Here is a 19318-nt window from a genome sequence, read left to right on the forward strand (position 1 = left end):
GGCCACGATCGTAGGCCATGACCTACGCTACATGCAGGACCTCCACGACATCCACAACCATCATTAGTGGTGATGCAAGCCACGATCTTAGTTCAATGTATAAATAGAACTTAGATCAGATAGAAAAAGGTTAAGCTCTCTAGAGATAAAATATCATATAGCAAGTCTGTATTGTAAGCTGTAGAAAAACAGATCAAGCAATACAACTCTGCCCTCTTTTCTTCCCGTGGACGTAGATTTACCTCAGTAAATCGAACCACGTAAATTCTCTGTGTCGTGATCTGCATTCTCCAGCATTTACTAACATCAGAAATTCGCCCATCCATCACATTGGGATAAAAAAAATATGAAAAACATTATCCTTTTTGGTGTTAAAGAGCTCTAAATTATATTCTAATTATACGCATATTTATTTTGTACGTATTAATTAAAAAACTGAAAAATAACAATTTTCGTTTTTGTAGTAAAAGAATGTATCTGATCTCAAATTCAACGTTGTTATTCAAAGAATTCTTGAATCCCCTGTTTTCTTGTGTCATTCCAAGATTTCTTGATTTTTAGCTTTTGTGAATTTTCCTTTCTCACTTGACTTTCATTACTAGCAATGCTTTGACTTAGCATATTTTTGCAATTCTGTCGATCACCAACAATATTCAGTATATTGAAGAAGATATTTTCACTTGATGGTGTGAAAGTTTGAAACGAAGGCCTTTACCGTTGGAGTGAGGTCTTTGTAATTTACAGTAGACGGTGAAATTATAATTTAAATCTAATTAATCATAAGGTCGCGATCCCTCATTTCACAAAGCATCTTTATTTTGAAGCAAATATATTACTCTAATCACCACACTAGGTTTGAGATTTAATGAGCAATTATATCAAATTTACAGATCAATTATTACTGGGGAACATCATTTTTGGTCCACGAACTTTGCCAAAGTATCATTTTAGGTCTGTGAACTTTGAAAATATCATTTTAGGTCCGTGAACTTTGAGTTAGTATCATTTGAGGTACTTTTTACTATTTCCAAGTTTTTTTGGACGAAAATACCCTCGATACCTTAAAGTGTATATATTTTTAATAAATTTATCATATACTCATATTTTTTTTATAAATATCTTTATAATATATTTTTGACAAATTTTCTAAATATAATTTTACCTTAAATATTATCACTTAATTTTGTGACATGCAAGTAAAATTGCTTCTTCAATTTTTATATTAATTTTTTTTAAATTAAATAAAAAACTTTCTTTAATAATAAAAAATTGAATAAAGATCTTTTTATAAATATCTTTACAATATATTTTTGACAAATTTTCTAAATATAATTTGACCTTCAATATTATCATTTAATTTTATGACATGCAAGAAAATATCTTTATTCAATTTTTTATTATTAAAGAAAAGTTCTTTATTCAATTTAAAAAAAAATTAATATAAAAAATTGAAGAAGCAATTTTACTTGTATGTCACAAAATTAAGTGATAATATTTAATGTCAAATTATATTTAGAAAATTTGTCAAAAATATATTGTAAAGATATTTATAAAAAAATATGAGTATATGATAAATTTATTAAAAATATATACAATTTAAGGTATTGAGGGTATTTTCGTCCAAAAAAACTTAGAAATAGTAAAAAGTACATCAAATGATACTAATTCAAAGTTCACGGACCTAAAATGATATTTTCAAAGTTTACGGACCTAAAATGATACTTTGGCAAAGTTCGTGGACCAAAAATGATGTTCCCACATTATTATTATTATTAAGTCCTTTACTTCCAACACAATTGTGCCTTTGATTTTTTAAGACTAAACTTACCCACATCGAAGATATAACACAAGTAGTGAATGAAATAATTTACAGCCCACTTCTACACTCTTTATACTTTCAATGCCCTATAAAATACATTTTTCATGTCCAATAAAAACATGTCAAATGTCAAAAAAGCGATTGGTTATTCAACTCTGGTTACAACCAAAGTAAGAAACTTTGGTGTAACACTCACTTTATAATGTACTACTACTACTATGCTATTTCAGTAATATTTCTTTTATGAAAGGCTTTAAAATTGAAGAAAGGTGTGTTAGAGAGAGAGAGAGAGAGAGAGAGAGCAGTGAATTAGTGCCTAAAAATGAATATCTCCTTTTAACTTTATCAGCAGTGCAATTCACACGCGTCCCCTTTCCTCTTCCTTCTCCGCTGCCGTTTCACCATTCCGCCACATCGCCTCTCCACAGTCCACGCAGAGCTCCGATTTCCAAAATATTCTGGTTAAGCGATGAGGTTCGGGTAGTCTATTTTCACAAATTTCCGCCCAAACTCTAAGATCTGAGAAGGTTCGATTTTTTTAGACTTCTTCTTCACACTGACGTTGCTGCTTGCAATTGATGACTTGCTTCTATGTTATGTGCTGAAAAGGCTAGGTTTTGGCTGATTTCACATTGTTGCTTTTGCTAGTTAATTTTATTGTCCAAACTTTGAACTTGGTTATTTAAGTTATTTTTAATAATACATGTTTCCGGAACTACTTTTTGGTAAAATAATGAACTGCAATTTATTCATTACATTCGGTTCATCGATGACTAGATTTTTAGTTTATTCAGTGCAACAGGTAAGTAGGAATGCATTTATCACATCACATTTGGACACAATTTGTCAATGTAGTTTCATAAAATTCAAAACAGCTATAAATATAGAAGAAGTAACAGAAATACCTGACACTCTTCCAGATACCCGAGCCAAACTACCCAACATTTCCATTAATGGGTTGGAGCTAGGCTAATATTCTTGTGCATTATAAACAGAGTCAAAATTTGATCCCCCTCTATCTCCAGAGAAATATTAAAACTATATTGTATGGTGTTTATGTTTATCCTATGCTGTAGACAATGGATGAAGTAATTTACATTTATATGGACAATGTTCTTCTTGCCATTACGTGTGGCACACTGACCACATTTCCTTCACTGATTATCTCATTAAATGAAGTTTGTTCTTTTGCAACCTTTTGCATGTATTTAGATAAGGATTGGGATCATGACAAGGAGTGCTGCATCCTAAAATATTGGAGAGGTTGTTCATCACTCATGGAATCTGCTGGCCTAGGACATGGAGGAGCTCGAAGTTCAAGATGTGCTAATAATGGCTCCAAAGTATCTTCTAGTTCAGTTGACTGGCTGGGAAGAGAAATGCTTGAAATGAGACTGAGGGATCGAGTGGACCCTGATGATGATAGGGTAAGTGTGTGGCATCTTCATTGCCAACACTTATTGATTTGTTTAGCCTTGTGTTTGTACTTTTAGTAGCTTAACCTTGATTACCTGCTTCGGTATCTAGTTTGTTTTAAAACTCATGACATATATCCCTTGTTAAGCAGGACAGTGAACCTGATGTAATTGATGGTGTGGGTGCTGAAACAGGGCATGTGATAAGGACCACCATTGGTGGCCGGAATGGTCAATCCAAGCAGGTTGGTTGAAATTACTTTTAGAAGTATCACATTAGGTGCTGAATATAATCCTAGAAGATAATGATGGATTATTTGGGTTGACAGGTGGTAAGCTACATAGCAGAACACGTTGTTGGAACTGGTTCATTTGGGGTGGTCTTTCAAGTATGCCATTTTGCAATAATTCTGAATATTAAGTCTGCAGTGTTTGTGTCATGATACTATGGCCTATGCTTCAGTGTCATGTCTTAGTTGGAACTGTTTTTGACAGGCAAAATGCAGAGAGACTGGAGAAATAGTTGCTATCAAGAAGGTTCTTCAGGACAAACGCTACAAAAATAGAGAGTTGCAGATTATGCAAATGTTGGACCATCCCAATATTGTAGCTCTAAAACATTCGTTTTTTGCCAAATCTGAGAAGGAAGAGCTTTACCTAAATCTCGTTTTGGAATATGTACCTGAAACTGTTAACCGGATTGCACGACAGTACATCAGGATGAACCAGAGAATGCCTTTGATATACGTCAAACTTTACACATATCAGGCATGCAGAAACTATTTGTATTGTGCATTTTTGTGTTTGATTTTATTCCGTTCACTTGGGATATTGATTTAACTTTTTAGGATCTCTTTGTCACAAGCTCTATCTCTTTCTGCAGATATGTCGAGCCCTTGCCTACATACATAATTGCATTGGCATTTGTCACCGTGATATCAAGCCTCAAAATTTACTTGTAAGTATATTCCTTATGGATGACGGGTTGATTATAGCCCTACCACCTTCATTTACGAACAAATTATCAGATTGTTTCTTCAATAATATCCCAGGTTATTAAATATGCTTTTTCGTTAACTGGGACTGTTTTCGAATACAATAACCTTTCTGGAACATTCCCTATGTGCATAAATATTTCTTTAGTTGTGGTCTTATCCATGGTTAGGCAGTTATCTTTATGATTAGAAGATTGAAAATAAGAACATGCAAGATATTAATGATTTAGATGACTTTAAGTTAAAAGACAATAAAGGTTAGGTACTTGTTTGCCAAAAGTCTGGTCAAAATTGCAAATTGGGTTAAAGTTCGTGATTTAAGTAATATATCAATTATCCCTATAGATAGAGTTGTATTGATAATGTTGGTTTCAATAGTTTTGTTTCTCATTCATCACATCGTAATTTACACAATTATATTAAAATAGTATAAGAACTGTGCAAGTGCTTTGAATATCAATTTTAATTAAGATCACCATAAGGTGGTCTAAGTCGAGCTCCATCTTAATTAGCTAACCCACTTTTGTCAAAGCAGTGTCCATTATCCATGATTGTCATGCGTAATGGGATTCTGGATGCACTATAACCATTAAATATGATGTCAAAGATAATTTATTTTGATGTGGATCAAACGGTCAACTCTAAGTTAAACTTTGTTTTCTTTTATGTTCCTTATAGTTGAAAATGCAGTGCTGGGAGTTGATGAAGATTATGAGAAACTAAAAATGTAAATAAGTCTTACCTTATTTATTAATGTAGAAGCAAGCATGGCTTGTTTCCGAGATAATTAATTACTACTGATTTACAATGTAGAGTCTCGTGACTCCTTTGGTTATGGAATGTGAGCTGTATATTCCATATGATTCCATATATCTATAGGACAGGTTTACTCGGGTTCTCTTATATGTAAATGAGTAACTATAAGTTGAGATGTGATCTGATGTGTTAATAATAGCCCCTTGGTCTTGAAAAGAAAAACGATTTACACACCTTTCATATGTTTTGGTGACTGTCAACTCAATTGATCAATAGTGTTTTCTTCAAGAAGCTGAAACTTTTACTGTTTATTTTCAGGTGAATCCGCATACGCATCAACTAAAACTTTGTGACTTTGGAAGTGCCAAAGTTCTGGTAAGCTTTTGTGCAACATCAGTAAAAAGCTATAGTGTGTTATTGTTCATTCCTTTGATCTGCTCATCAGGTTAAAGGAGAACCAAATGTTTCCTATATATGTTCAAGATATTACCGTGCTCCTGAACTCATTTTTGGCGCCACTGAATATACAACTGCAATCGATATATGGTCAACTGGTTGTGTTATGGCTGAACTACTTCTTGGGCAGGTTATACAATTTTGGATAGTTCTTTTCCAAAATTTTGTGTTTCTACAGATGCTCATTAGATATCTCTCTGATAATTAATTCTCAGCCTTTATTTCCTGGAGAGAGTGGAGTTGATCAACTTGTTGAAGTAATTAAGGTAATACAAGTCCTGCTAGAGGTTAAAAGTGAATATTTTGTGTCAGGTTCTTGTAATGGTATATGTAGTAGCATACATGGCAAATGGCTCTATGTTAATTTTGATTTGTAACCTTTAATCTAATTGACCAGAGATGCAAAGACAAATTATGTATTTCCAAACTAGACATCTTTGCTTCAATTGTTTCTTGTAATCTGAATTGTGGTAGGTTTTGGGAACACCTACAAGAGAGGAGATAAAGTGCATGAACCCAAACTACACCAAGTTCAAGTTTCCACAGATCAAGCCCCATCCTTGGCATAAGGTATGCAATCTGTCATTGACACATTGTAAAGATAAATCTTCTAAATCTACTCTTTCTGTTGAAAACCTAAGTACAGTTCAGTTCATACTTCATACATGCTTGTTCCTTTGGTTACGCCAAACGACTTATGCTTCAAATTTACTTTTTGATGTATTTGTATATTGCCATGGAAATCTATTGTAGACAGCTCTTAACTTTTGATTGGAAACTTCTTTCTTACTACTTCCCATGTCTCCCTCTGGCGCTTTGAGAGTTTTTATTTAAATGTAAAACCTATAATTTAATTCAATTTGTTTGTGGGTCACATGACATTATAAATAAACTGCAAAGACTTGCTCCATATTAAGTAATCTGTTTGTGGCTGCACTTTATTTTTTAAGCATGCTGGTTGAAGCTGCATATGTGAAAATTGAATACCATCTCAATGCTCATTCAACTTTGAAGTACAAATATAGCGTGGTTATGTGTTGTCGTATCAGGTCTTCCAGAAGCGTCTGCCTCCAGAGGCAGTGGACCTTGTATGTCGGTTTTTCCAGTACTCACCAAATCTAAGATGCACAGCTGTAAGTTTCACTTTACCTTCAAACCTGCAGTTTGGAAATCAAAAGTGAATTCACCACTGCCTCTTTTGTGGTGCTGCAGTTGGAAGCTTGTATTCATCCTTTCTTTGACGAACTGAGGGATCCCAACACTCGACTTCCAAATGGTCGCCCGCTTCCTCCTCTCTTCAATTTTAAACCTCAAGGTAACTTTTTGCAAAGTAACACAAGTCATAAATAAGTGCATGTTTTGGCTTTGCCTTTTTGAGCTGTTTGTTCAAAATACATGCATACAATGCTGCCATAATGTGGAAGAATACTACTAAGACAGTGAAACCTTGCATTGCAGTAGAATATTTGAGCTTCCAGTTCACTATTTCCTGATCTTATCTAGTTGATTGGATAGTAATTGTTTTCTCGTCCGTTAATGAAATTTGTAACTCCCATGAGTCCAGTTGAAGCATTTGCTAAATGCTTTCCTCCTTAACACCTTTTCTTCTCATACTTGGCTTGGAATCATCATAACACAACTCTTTCCGGTGACAGAGCTTTCTGGTATTCCTCCTGAAACTGTTCACCGCCTCATTCCAGAGCATGCCAGGGGCCAGAACTTGTTCATGGCTTTCAACTCATAGTCAGTGTATCCTGCTGCTATCTGCTTTGGTCTTATTGCACCATATTGCTACTTACATTCATGTACTTGTCTGTTAAGTTTCACCAACTACTTGTTGAGGGAAAGAGTTTTTTTGGTTTGATGAAACTTGTGCGACAGCAATATGGTCTGCAAACTCTTTGCAACCGCCTGCGTAGCAGTCGGACTACATACAAAGAGACTAGAGAATATGTCTATTGTAACAGTGAAAAATGAAGATGCTTATAGGTCTATCAGTTTTGTGTCGCTTGCCTATGTATATGGGTTGTTTATGTTGCCAAAAGCCCTTCTTATTCGACTGTGGTAATATGTATATTGTAAGTTACCACTCGTTTGTGATACACTCAGATTATTTCCAATTGCCATATGCATTCGTCAACCTTATTTCTGGAGAATAGGAAAATTAAGTTTTTTTTTAAGTGCTAATAGCTCTCTATTTTAGCCTAAAATACAGGCAGGTAACAGTAGTAGTAGACTCGCATCCTCAGTTTTCCTTTCTTGTTTTTGTTTTATATTCATTTGTTTTGTTTTGAGTTGGGATGGAGAAGATTAAGATATCTTTCAGTCTTACTAAGAGAATACCAGTAAGCTACACGACTCTTCACTTAATTAAAAGAATAAACTGATGAAATTTGAAGAAGTGAGATCTCTTAAGTCTACATAGAATGAAATGGGTGGAATTTGTAGGCACAACCCAACTTTGAGGACTGAATGTGCAAATTAACACTCTGATGTTATGCGCATAATATAGGCTACATGGTAATCAATATTCCTCATCAGGTTTAGCACTTGAGAGTTAAGACCTTGATCTTATGTTCTAAATGTCTCGACCTTGAATATAGGTTGATATCACACCGATATACCTGCACCATAGTTGTCAATCTTTGATATTGCAACATCACACAACCCCATCCAACACTGGTCGTAGTTCGAGTATCACCTGTTATGTTAACTGAAGTGTCAAAGTACAGAAGGAAATGAACTTTTTCTTCTTTTTGCACAGTCGAATTATTATTACATTTGGAAGTTACATCGTCGGGGACATGTATGATGCTACATTACTAAAGGCATTGTTGCACTTGGGATTATCTCTTAGTGGCGCATGTATCTGCCGCATGAGTTCAATGGTGCTCCAAAAAGAGATATATAGAACAGATGCTGCTATCAAAATGCAAGAGCAAGTTACTAAATCGATTACTCCAGAAATACTTGGATTCTATCCCCCATTGTATCATTGAAGTCAAGTAACTGCTTGCCTCCCTCTTCTAGAGCGGTGGCATCATCTAACAACTCCTTGATGTTTATGCCTCCCAAGGCTGTGAACCAACAGAACACGTAAACATAAGATTCAAACTATTGAAATATTGTACAATTTCATTAGTGTTAACAGTACCTGGAACTACATTTGTTATGCCATCCAGAAAACCAGCCTGAGAAATAAAATACTTTATTGGTTATTTAGAGATACTGAAAACGCTCATTAGAGATTAATAGTAGTTTCTAAAAGCACTGAAGATGCATATAATTGTAATAATATAACATTCATTCTTGTTGAGTATTTGTCTACTTCAAATACAACTATTTGTACTACTTAGGGTTTAGAGTATGAAGCATGTTGAAATTGAAACTAACCAAAACAAGAATGAAAGTGGTCAAACATTTCATAATGTATTACTACTATTATCCATCAGTAATAGAGCAAGTGGGAATCAGAGTTTAATATACATTTCCATATTTAAATCCAAAAACGGATGACGAATTCAAACTTGAAAAGATCAAACCAGCTTCTACCATGATAAAACATCATCAACTACTAAATATATTTAGTCAGGAGGCCAGAAATATATATTCTAGTCTGTATCAGATTCTCTCAAGTTTGAATGTGGCCATAGACATAATCAAGGGCAGCAACTACATCTTTCATGATTCATTTTTTGAAGAGTCAGTTCCAGGGACTTGATGTAGGTGAAACAATCCACCATTGATTTTTCAACTTTTATGGGCACTAGCGTACACAAAAGCAAAATACTCACATATTCATATGATATTTTGTGGAAAGAGAACATAGAACTTACAGGCACTCGGACATCTAGTCTTTCAAACCCATCTCGGCCAGTTATTTTGATTCTCAGTTTTCGTGACCAAATGCCAGAGAATGAACCTTTTGAACTGAATATCTCAGGGATCACTACTTCCACATTGGGATTTTGGGCACCCTGATTATTTTTTTCTGGGTCAATTTGGGTACTCTGTTGTATGCTGTAAGAAGATTTGCTTGCAGAGGAATAACCTGGAATATTATAAAGTTTAGCAATCACAAGTTTCTCCATGTCACCAGGGTTATATGCATCCATTAATAAATGAATGAGAAAAGAACTGTTAAGTTGAATTGGAATATGGTAAACTGCCAATTGAAATCATTTCACAGGTTTAATTGCAGATCATAAAGATATTGATATCACAGTCTCATCAGCTCTTTTGGTAAACTTCTGAAACCTTGTAATAATATAAAAAGGTTCAAGGGATAAGTTTCCCCAAACCATTCTTTGTCTAATTAGAAATAAGTTCAAATTTCAAACACTGGAATGCAAAAGTAAGTTAACCAAATCACCATGCACCACCAGTTATTAGATTTACAGTAGGAGAGATAGTTTTGGCAGACTGAATATCAATGCTTACCCTTTTGTGAGTTAGGTTTGTTAGACTTGGTGCTGTACCGCATCTCTTCTTCATAATATGCATTAAAGCCCAAGATTTCCTTAAGTTCTTCAAAAGAAGGCATACTTCCCGGAGGGGGCATCCGACCTCCTTTGATAGCCAACAAAGCATCCTAAACGCCAATTAAACCACAAGTACACACAAATTTGTTAAATCAAATAAAATAGCCAGTGAAATGAAATGAAACGAAACTCAGGCTAGATTATAACCAAACAAATTGTACCAAACAAATCGTGTTAACAGAGAAAACTAGGAAATAATATTTTACTAGAATATGGATGTTTAAATCTGCCACATCTTGTGAGAAAACTGTGAAATACTGAGTAAATATCATTCATAAATGACAACCATCTAACTCTAAGTCAACTGTGTTCAAAGCTAAGGGAAATGAATCCTTATAACTGGCATATACAGAAGCTATTAGAAGATCCTAAGCTGCCAGAGCAAGAAAAAAAATTATGACTAAAGAATGACCTGGCAACAAGATTGATATTTTCCTAAATGATGTGAAGAGGAGTTTTCAGTTTGCAATTTAGTTCCGTCACATCACAGATACACGGATAAAGTTATAGTAGCATCATTTCAGATCAAGATTTTACAACTAAAATTGAATTAAATATAAATATTACCTGCATTGCACGGATGGAAACACCCATCAGAGACAAAGGATATGCCACAAGTTTGTATCCTATATCAGCCAGCTCATTAGGACTGAGTATAGGTGTCTTCCCACCCCCTTCAAGCATATTGGCCTGAGGATGATATATTACAAAAGAGAGTGCAATTTCATAGCCATTCAAAACTCACTCATTTACTAAAAGAAATGATAAATCTGAACAATAACCAGAGATCAATAATTATACATTGATATGCTTGTTAGGAGAAAAATGGTACAAGTAAGACGGGGTCGCTGAAGTGTGGAAATATTTTAACTTTTAACTGTGTGACCTCTTGATAAATTGGGACTGGGAGGATATAAATAGCAACAGAAAGTTGTACCTAAAAACACATGCCGTAATAAACACTAACTTCAGCACCCCAGAATTTCACAAGAATGTGTGGATGAAGATGAAGAATTCTCCATTACTGATTATGGAACTATGGAAGTCTTCATCATTGTTGATTTTTTGATACGATAGCATTTGAATGTAAAGCAAATTACCATCTTTGGGACTTGGGGACACACTTCACAGAAGGCCTCCATCTCTTCCTTTGAAGCAAGTGCGTCAATAAACAACACATCAGCTCCCGCATTACCAAGAGCACGTGCCCTCCAAAGAGACTCTTCTAAAGACACAGCTTGACGAGAATCCGTTCGTGCCACTATGACAATGTCAGAACCACTCTCCTTTCGAGCATCCACAGCTGCTTTTATTCTCATTATTGCCTCCTCTCTGGATACAACTTGGCGCCCTTGTGTATGACCACATGCTTTTGGAGAAACCTTGAGAACAACAGATAATTCACAGTAAAGGGGGATCTCAGATGAACTCATATAAGAGTATGTAATTATATATCATTGATGCAAAACTATACAAATGAAACATCTATATTAACAAATGCATATGGCACTGGTTATAGATAATATAGTTAATAAATTAATATCAAGCTAAATGTGAAGATGCTCCAAAAGGGGCAACATTACAGTCAGCCCATCAGACAACCACTATTCAGAGACCACCCAGACGGTCAGGCGCCTGTACAAGAATATGCAATAGATAACATGTGAAAAATGAATTTCTTAAGCAATACAAACCTGATCTTCAAGAATTAATCCAGCAAAACCAGCTCGAATGTACCCTCTTACAGTCCTTTTAACATTCATAGGATTACCGTATCCATTGTCTGCATCACCAATGACGGGGATGGGCACAGCCCCAGTTATTTGTTGTCCTTGATCCACCATCTCTCCATAAGACATAAGCCCAGTGTCTGGTAATCCTAACCGAGAAGCTGATATTCCAAACCCTAAGGATTGTTGAAATTGTTACAGAACTTTCTGCTAGTACTAAGAAGGTTACTATAAGTTACTATAATAGAGAAACCAAGCTTGTAAAGTTAAAGGATCAGATAAACAGGAGACTAATTTGTTTATATAAAAAGTAGTGTTAGTTGTTACACGGAAAGATGCAGCCAAATAAGTTTTTATATATCAAGAGTTGTTCTTTCAAATTGTTGATAATAGTAACTACTAAGAAAGATGCAACAACAACAAACAAACAAACAAAATCTCAGAAATGGAAATGTGCAGTGCATACATTACTTTTTTTTATTTTCTTTGATTTTGTCAAAAGAGTGATTATGAGACTAGCATCAGCGCAATGCAGATTTTTAGACAGATGTACAAGATTAGATGAAGTATAAGGCAATCAGCAGCAGACGAGGTTCAATTTGGAATTGGCAACCAATATTTTTGGTGAAGATCATGGTTTTTCCATAAAGATGTCATTTCTCAATGAAGATAAGCACACGCACAGCCAATCCAGATGCAAGAGAAGAGGCATCTTCCTCGCAACCAATCTTCTTGATACGAGTTAACGGCTTACATCAATATCAAGTTCAAATGAAGCTACTGCAGTTAGAGGACAAAAGCCACAAACCACAAGTATGTTTGAACGAATTAAACATGACCGTCAGCATCAAGCCCCAATTTCAGATTCCAGTCACACTGCCATTGTACTAACGAAGCATGATCAAAGGATACTCACCCCACCAATCTACCAACGGTCTATATTAATTATCCTTACTTCCAATCAGTAATAGTCCGAAACAGAGAGAGTATGGTGTATGTACCAGTAGTGAAGCAGAAATCGAAACCAGCACGATGGACGAGCTTTGCGCTCAATGCGTCGAAACAAGCTGGGCCGAGGTGAGCTCCCGGAGCACGAAGAAGTCGCCTGAGGGACTCTGCGGGGGTGGCGCCGTCGTCTCCGGCTGAATTGGGATATGAGAAGGTGATGATTGAGCGAGGATTTGTTGAACAAATTTTAGGATGAAAATTTGTAGATGTGAAATGTAAGGAATGTAGATTGGGGGAAATAGAGAAACTCGTCATATCTCCGGCAGAGTCCTTCTTAGGGCTCGTTTGGTTTCCTTGATAGCCATAGATAGTCATTTGTATCCACCCTCTATTCCATGTTTGGTTGGCATGATAGCAATCACTCTGACCCGCATCTTCAATCTAACGACCCGGCTCGGATTGAGTTATGGATCTCCAAAAAACCGATAACTCCATCGGTGCTTCGACGTGCGATTGTACGCAATCAACAAAGTGAAGATTTCAAATTTTGCATCAATTGACTCCAATACCCCTTCATTTACTCCATCTCCATCTACCTCTTCCACATTTGAGCAACAATTTCCAGAGGTCGCCGAAATCGGTGAGAGGCTGTAAGTGAAGAGTTCACGGTAAGCCTGTTTTTCATATGTTGGTTCCCGAATTGAGATGGTTGAACTACTATTCGAATTTCTCACCGCGCCTGCGTGTATTTGCAGGTTGCAAGTGAGGGTTCGGGCTACATCGGACGACGAAGAGCCATGGCCGACCAAGACGTTGTTCAGAAGGTAAGTTCTTAAAAAATCCGATCCCGAAAAATGTGTACCCAGCCGAGATTGAAATTACTCCAGCCAATTCGGTTAATGATGAGATTGAGTTGAATGTGTTCATTCCCATGGCCTTCTCAATGTGAGCATAAACTGCCGAACGTGTGCTGTTAAATAATTTTGGGTGTTATTGTATTAATTTTGTTGCATAAACTGAATGGAATTTGTTTTGTTCTTAAACGATAATGGAGTTCTGCGTAGACAGATCGGCCTTCACAAATACAGCCTATTATGTTTTGCAGATTTGTTTGTGATAGGGGGTTATTGTATGTTTTTTGTTGCATAAACTTTCATGAATTTGAGGCCAAGTCAAATAGGTTTATGCAATTGATTTATGATTCAATGTTAATGTTTATGTGATGCTTCAGCAGTGATTATTATGTCCAATGTCATGGTGTTGTGGTGTGTATTTCAATCTGAGGAATCTTGTGCATATTGTTCGTGTAGATTGCAAGAACAGAACCAACAGAGCTATTGATCTTACTTGAGGAAATACTGAGAAATCATCGGATGAACATGCTTCTAATCACCATGTTTATCAATTTGGCCAGATCCAAATCACAAAAAAGGAAACGGAGGGTGGGGGGATTAATTACCGAGGCTATGATTGAAGCCATTCCCGCACATGTAAAGCAGGTGGATAGGCTTGTCCGGGTTTCTGATCGTTCCTGCGTGGACAATTTGCGTATGGATAGAAACACTTTCGGTAGATTGTGTCGCATTCTACGGGACCGGGTAGGATTATTCGACCAAAAATTTGTCACCGTTGAGGAACAAGTTGCTATGTTTTTGTCCATTTTGTCCCACCACAAAAAGACACGGGTTGTAGGACACGATTTCATGCGTTCTTCTGAAACAGTTTCTAAGTACACTCATGTTGTGCTACGTGGGGTGCTTACTTTGCATGACATTTTTTTGGTTAAACCGGAACCGGTTGGGGATGACTGCACGGACTCACGATGGAAGTGTTTTAAGGTATGTGTAATCTCGTTGTTGGGTGTATTATACGGTATACTAATGCTATTCCAACTGTTGACATTGTAGGGTTGTCTAGGAGCTTTAGATGGAACATACATACACGTGCGCGTGCCCATAGCTGACGCACCACGTTATCGTAACAGGAAGGGGCAAATATCAACAAATACACTTGCAGTGTGTGATCGCTACCTTCGGTTCGTTTACGTGCTGCCAGGATGGGAAGGTTCAGCTGGTGATTCCCGAATATTACGCGATGCCATTAGCCGGCCCCTCGGGCTTAAAATACCTAAAGGTCAAACTCTTTTTCATTGTTGTATAGTTGGTTGGCTGCTTAATCACCTTTTGACATTTGTTCTCATCGGTAGATTGCTATTACCTCTGCGACAATGCATACGCCAACAGTGAGGGATTCATCACACCGTACAAAGGCGTCCGGTACCATTTGAAGGAGTGGGGTAATGGCGCTCAGGCACCTCAATCGCCCGAGGAATTGTTCAACTTGAAGCACTCTAAAGCTCGGAATGTTATTGAGCGCTCATTTGCAGTACTGAAGATGCGTTGGGGAATACTCCGCAGTCCAAGCTTCTATCCTATTGATGTCCAAACTGGATTGATCATTGCCTGTTTCTTGCTCCACAATTTCATCCGCACGCAGATGGAGGTGGATCCGTATGATGCATTGGTTGGAGAACATTATGAAGATGGGTATGGAAGTGATAGTGATGATCCTGTTGTTCCCACTATAAGTTCGGTCGCACCAACACCGGCGTGGATGAAGAAACGAGACGACTTTGCTTCTACAATGTAGAATGATAGGACAAACATGTGATCGTCGCCGCTGATCTCACCCGTTACCTAACATGTGGCTATGTATCCAGACATTGATTCGTAATGTATCATACTCTTTAACATTATTTAGTTGACTTTGCATTTGTGTTGCGCCATTATATCAAATTCTAGAGCTATCACGTTTTTATTGTTGCTATGTGACTTTGTCCAACTAGCTTGGGTTTTCATTACGGAATTACGGAAGTTTAATACAATACCTACTAGACCAGTCTCAATCTTGTACATCCCAAAATAGATAAAACATGCTAAACCTACATTCAAGTGTAGGCTACTAATTACACGTACACAACAACATATTACTACATCGGCAAAAGTGATCGAGACCGGTCGGGGGCAAGACTTAGGTACTTATGGGGTGGATTTGCGCCCTGGGGCTGCAGGACTCCAAGACGCGCACGAGGAACCTTTCGGCGATGAGTACAATGGCATCAGTGGAAACAACTTAGGAGGATCCATTCGTCTCCCAATGGGGGCAATTCAAGCGGGTGTGCATCTGGTAACGGAAGGGGGGACGTGGCTATGTACACTCAAACACAACTCGAGGAAGATATGGGTTAAGCATGGATGGGGTCGATTCAAACAAGAGAACAATCTGGTTGAAGGGGTTCGTTGCCATTTCAAGCTCGTTGATAACTTTGTGGTCCAATTTGAAGTGTGGTTTGATCGGCCTTAAGGTCGTTGGAATGAAGTACGTAGCTATATGCAGTTGTAGTAACTTCCGTGGCGTAATGTATGTGACAATGTCAGTTGATCGTTTTTAATGGTTGATGTAAGTGCTACGTGGGCTTTAGATGTGGTTAATGTTTCGTATCAATGTCATAATCACTCGTATTTGTATTGCTTTGATGACAACATTCCTACAACATTATGCCACAATATCAACTCGGTAGAGGCCAAAAAAATGCAGTTACAATTGACAGACCTCATCGGGTGATTGCCTGATCCAATATGTAATGGAATATTAGAATAACTTCTCTCCAGCTTTGACAACGGCCGTTCACTTCGATGCATCATTGATTTATTGAATTATAAGTATAATAAACGCGTGTTGTGTTGGAAGTGAAAAAACAAAGGCCAAAAAATGATTCGAAGCAGCTAACATGAACAAGTGCGCCTTATATACGAAATACCTTCTCAACTGCTGGAGTGATAACAGTCATAATCCATAATACAAAATATGGCTATGCATCCCAAAGTAACAAGCCAAAAAAATTAGTTGCCATATTGCAAACTGATGCATGCGCCGTAATAAACATACACAGGCATAAAGTTATAACCCCGATAGTTAACAAAATACATACAAAAGCCACATACTTCACCAATTTCAAATCATTCCATCCGTCTCCAAGAGATCAAGCACAAACGCCGGCCGTGCCCATTCATCCAATCCCCTGAACAGATCCATTAGCTCTGGCTCCTTTACTAACTTCTTTGCCGCATAAAACTGTTGTTTGATGGTGAGCCCGGCCATGCCTTTCAGCTGGTTGAAGACCTCGGTTCTCTTTGTGCTTAAATCAAACTCATAACCAATTCGGTTAGATATGTCCTTCAGCCGCTCATTGGTGTCTTCATGGATGCGATTCATCATAGCAAGGACACTGTCCATCTTGTCCTCGGCCTTCCTCTTTTTTGGATACAATTTGGTTGGTACCCTCGCAGGTAGTCTCGCTGGTGCCGGGGCCGAGGTGCTCTCATCTACCATCTCAGGCACTACACCTCCAGTAAAAACTTCATCTGGGAATAGTTCATCTAAGGTCATCGGTGAAGATTTGGCTGAACTTGAACCAGCATCAGCCTTAGAACCATATATCTTTTGAACAGCCTCCCCGGTGTCCATTACATTAAGCCCATCCGCACGGTCCTTGCCGAAAATCTCCTTCCAGTCATTGAACATTGGCCACGACTTATTCCTCATGTACTTGGCATTAATGTCTTTCTGAAGACACATTCAACAAAAGACACCATAACCATGTGTACAACCAACTGAAAATAAGACTTCAAATACTAATAAAGTTAAAGTTGCAACTTTAACAGGCAGCCACAATTACCAAACTCACTTACTCATGGTATTAATGCGTGAATCATTCAAACGGAAGCTAACCGTGGATAATCAAACACCATAATAACAGATATAGGGGGGGAAAAGTAAAACACACTTGCATAAGCACATACTACTATATCCAAACACAAAATTTGACTAGTTATACCGCCACAACTTGTGTCCATTGTTCATCATCGATGTCTATCTTGAAGTCACCATCCGCATTGAAACCAACTCCACTACGGTCAAGTATTTGCATTAGAGAGTAGTAATTCTTTTTCCAGGTGGTGATTTTTGACTTGATGTGAGGGTGAACACAAATATCAGTTTTTGGAAATTCACGTTTAAGTGCCTCCAGAGCACGAGTCAGATAACCTGAACGAAACCCATTATCGGACTTCCAACCGGTTGCAGCCAACTCTTTCATGGCTGACATAAGAATAGTCTCCTCGCGTTCTGTCCAACAACGTCTTGCACCTGCACCTGCAGCTGCTATTACCCCTTTGTTGGGCACCATATCTGAGCTACCTGCACCGAAAAAAGCAGGGCACTATCACGTCCATAACTCCTACGCACAAGAACGGAGCTTAGATGAAGACATTACCATCTGGTAATGGACTCCCGTCATTGTCATTAGCGCTTCGGTGTTGAGATGCCATAGGATGAAGCAATTGTGATACTTATTTCCTGGTTTTATATGCAACAAAGAAAGCAAATAACAAACACAATAAATGTATGGATGTAGGTTGACACAATACCGAAACCATGAATAAGCTTTCGCCGCCATCGGCTTTCATCAAATATTACGTAACACAGATTGGTAGCAACAGTCACATTGGCAAAACAACCTAACTACTTCTGATAACCGAATAATAGACCTGTGGTGGAGCTTCAACCTTCGTTCGCCGTCGTCGATTCCACAAGGTGATTGAGAAGTCCTTCGGAATCAATTGCGTGGGCGGGAGCTAGGGTATACCGCGTATTAAATTGGCAGTCCCAATTTAGGGATGAAGAGGGCAAATTGGGATTTTAACAAATATTTGAGGACAACACCGTCATTCCGTATTGCCTATCTATACTTTATGCAACCCAAACCAAACAGAGGTGTTACAATCTCGGGATATGAATTTCTTCAACCAAACACGAGGGTGTGATTGTTAACTCCATCCTCCAACATGCTTTTGGAGTCTACTATCTTCAAACCCATGTTTGGCTATCAACGAAACCAAACGAGCCCTTAGTTAAACCTACTCTCGTTTTTGGCTTTCAAACAAGCCAGTTTCACTCCCTATGCTGGAAATATCCAGCTTTCGTCTGCGAAAGTGACAACTTCTTCTCCCTCCGTACAAAATTTAAATTTAAATAAAAATAAAAATATAAATAATAATACTCCTATAACTCATATCCTCCCTCCATTCCACTTTATAGTCTCAGTTGATTAAATATAAATAATAATACTCCTATAACTCATTTCCTCCCTTCGTCCCACTTTAGATTCTCAGTTGATTTCAGCGCGAGTTTTAAGAAATGCAAAAGAAAGTTAATGAAAAAAGATAGTGGAACGTGGGTTCTACTTTTTTATATTAGTTTTATAATAAAATGTTAGTAGAATGTGAGATCTAATATCATTTATGAAATATTTCAATTGAAACTTCTAAAATGAGACACCAAAAAATGGTAAATTGGGACTCCTAAAATGGGGTGGAGAGAGTATGAAAAGAGAAAAAAATAGTACTATGTAGTACAAAGTTTTTACTTGTTTGTGCTCTTACTTTATTTCGATTTTTTTAATTTTAATTTGTTTTACAGTATACTACTCCCTCTATCTCGATTAATTATCACTCTTTGACCGGACACGGATTTTAAGAAATGTAAAGAAAAGTTGGTTGAAAAAGATAGTGGAATGTGAAATCCACTTTTTTATATT

At 37.3% G+C, this 19318-nt stretch overlaps 4 protein-coding genes across 4 annotated transcripts; 2 read left to right on the forward strand and 2 right to left on the reverse strand.

Moving 5' to 3' along the window:
• Positions 1-2085: 2085 nt before the first annotated feature.
• Positions 2086-7586, forward strand: LOC121748483 (shaggy-related protein kinase kappa-like). The gene is made up of 13 exons (XM_042142871.1): positions 2086-2346; positions 3032-3246; positions 3387-3479; positions 3564-3623; positions 3730-4002; positions 4118-4192; positions 5304-5360; positions 5431-5571; positions 5657-5707; positions 5916-6011; positions 6491-6574; positions 6654-6756; positions 7097-7586. Exons 2-13 carry the CDS (start codon positions 3097-3099, stop codon positions 7183-7185), a joined length of 1272 nt encoding a protein of 423 aa, XP_041998805.1. The 5' UTR covers positions 2086-2346; positions 3032-3096; the 3' UTR covers positions 7186-7586.
• Positions 7587-8175: 589 nt separating this feature from the next.
• LOC121747270 (2,3-dimethylmalate lyase-like) lies at positions 8176-13050 on the reverse strand. Its single transcript, XM_042141279.1, has 8 exons — positions 12714-13050; positions 11677-11888; positions 11083-11364; positions 10550-10672; positions 9882-10032; positions 9278-9492; positions 8596-8632; positions 8176-8518 (listed from the first exon to the last, which is right to left on the reverse strand). The coding sequence occupies exons 1-8, from the start codon at positions 13033-13035 to the stop codon at positions 8397-8399; spliced, it is 1464 nt and encodes a 487-aa protein (XP_041997213.1). The 5' UTR covers positions 13036-13050; the 3' UTR covers positions 8176-8396.
• Positions 13051-13080: 30 nt separating this feature from the next.
• Positions 13081-15309, forward strand: LOC121749079. Its single transcript, XM_042143691.1, has 5 exons — positions 13081-13328; positions 13416-13484; positions 13971-14498; positions 14568-14793; positions 14867-15309. Exons 2-5 carry the CDS (start codon positions 13458-13460, stop codon positions 15307-15309), a joined length of 1224 nt encoding a protein of 407 aa, XP_041999625.1. The 5' UTR covers positions 13081-13328; positions 13416-13457.
• A 1350-nt stretch (positions 15310-16659) lies between these two features.
• Positions 16660-18531, reverse strand: LOC121747310. Its single transcript, XM_042141326.1, has 4 exons — positions 18270-18531; positions 17996-18078; positions 17558-17919; positions 16660-17286 (listed from the first exon to the last, which is right to left on the reverse strand). The coding sequence occupies exons 2-4, from the start codon at positions 18048-18050 to the stop codon at positions 16675-16677; spliced, it is 1029 nt and encodes a 342-aa protein (XP_041997260.1). The 5' UTR covers positions 18051-18078; positions 18270-18531; the 3' UTR covers positions 16660-16674.
• Positions 18532-19318: the final 787 nt, after the last annotated feature.

This window comes from Salvia splendens, chromosome 9 (genome assembly GCF_004379255.2).
Source record: "Salvia splendens isolate huo1 chromosome 9, SspV2, whole genome shotgun sequence".
NCBI classification, from domain to species: domain Eukaryota; kingdom Viridiplantae; phylum Streptophyta; class Magnoliopsida; order Lamiales; family Lamiaceae; genus Salvia; species Salvia splendens.

What these genes read in the sequence shown, in the direction of transcription:
- LOC121748483 (XM_042142871.1), top strand. Translation starts at nt 3,097, where the DNA reads ATGGAATCTGCTGGCCTAGGACATGGAGGAGCTCGAAGTTCAAGATGT. An exon ending in CATTTGGGGTGGTCTTTCAA is followed by an intron (nt 3,624 to 3,729) that starts GTATGCCATTTT and finishes TGTTTTTGACAG; the next exon opens with GCAAAATGCAGAGAGACTGG. An exon ending in CAAATCTAAGATGCACAGCT is followed by an intron (nt 6,575 to 6,653) that starts GTAAGTTTCACT and finishes GTGGTGCTGCAG; the next exon opens with TTGGAAGCTTGTATTCATCC.
- LOC121747270 (XM_042141279.1), bottom strand. Translation starts at nt 13,035, where the DNA reads ATGACTATCTATGGCTATCAAGGAAACCAAACGAGCCCTAAGAAGGAC. An exon ending in CGATTTCTGCTTCACTACTG is followed by an intron (nt 11,889 to 12,713) that starts GTACATACACCA and finishes AACAATCCTTAG; the next exon opens with GGTTTGGAATATCAGCTTCT. An exon ending in GTCCCCAAGTCCCAAAGATG is followed by an intron (nt 10,673 to 11,082) that starts GTAATTTGCTTT and finishes TATCATCCTCAG; the next exon opens with GCCAATATGCTTGAAGGGGG.
- LOC121749079 (XM_042143691.1), top strand. Translation starts at nt 13,458, where the DNA reads ATGGCCGACCAAGACGTTGTTCAGAAG. An exon ending in ACCAAGACGTTGTTCAGAAG is followed by an intron (nt 13,485 to 13,970) that starts GTAAGTTCTTAA and finishes TTGTTCGTGTAG; the next exon opens with ATTGCAAGAACAGAACCAAC. An exon ending in CGGGCTTAAAATACCTAAAG is followed by an intron (nt 14,794 to 14,866) that starts GTCAAACTCTTT and finishes TCTCATCGGTAG; the next exon opens with ATTGCTATTACCTCTGCGAC.
- LOC121747310 (XM_042141326.1), bottom strand. Translation starts at nt 18,050, where the DNA reads ATGGCATCTCAACACCGAAGCGCTAATGACAATGACGGGAGTCCATTA. An exon ending in CGGGAGTCCATTACCAGATG is followed by an intron (nt 17,920 to 17,995) that starts GTAATGTCTTCA and finishes TTTTCGGTGCAG; the next exon opens with GTAGCTCAGATATGGTGCCC. An exon ending in AATGGACACAAGTTGTGGCG is followed by an intron (nt 17,287 to 17,557) that starts GTATAACTAGTC and finishes ATGTGTCTTCAG; the next exon opens with AAAGACATTAATGCCAAGTA.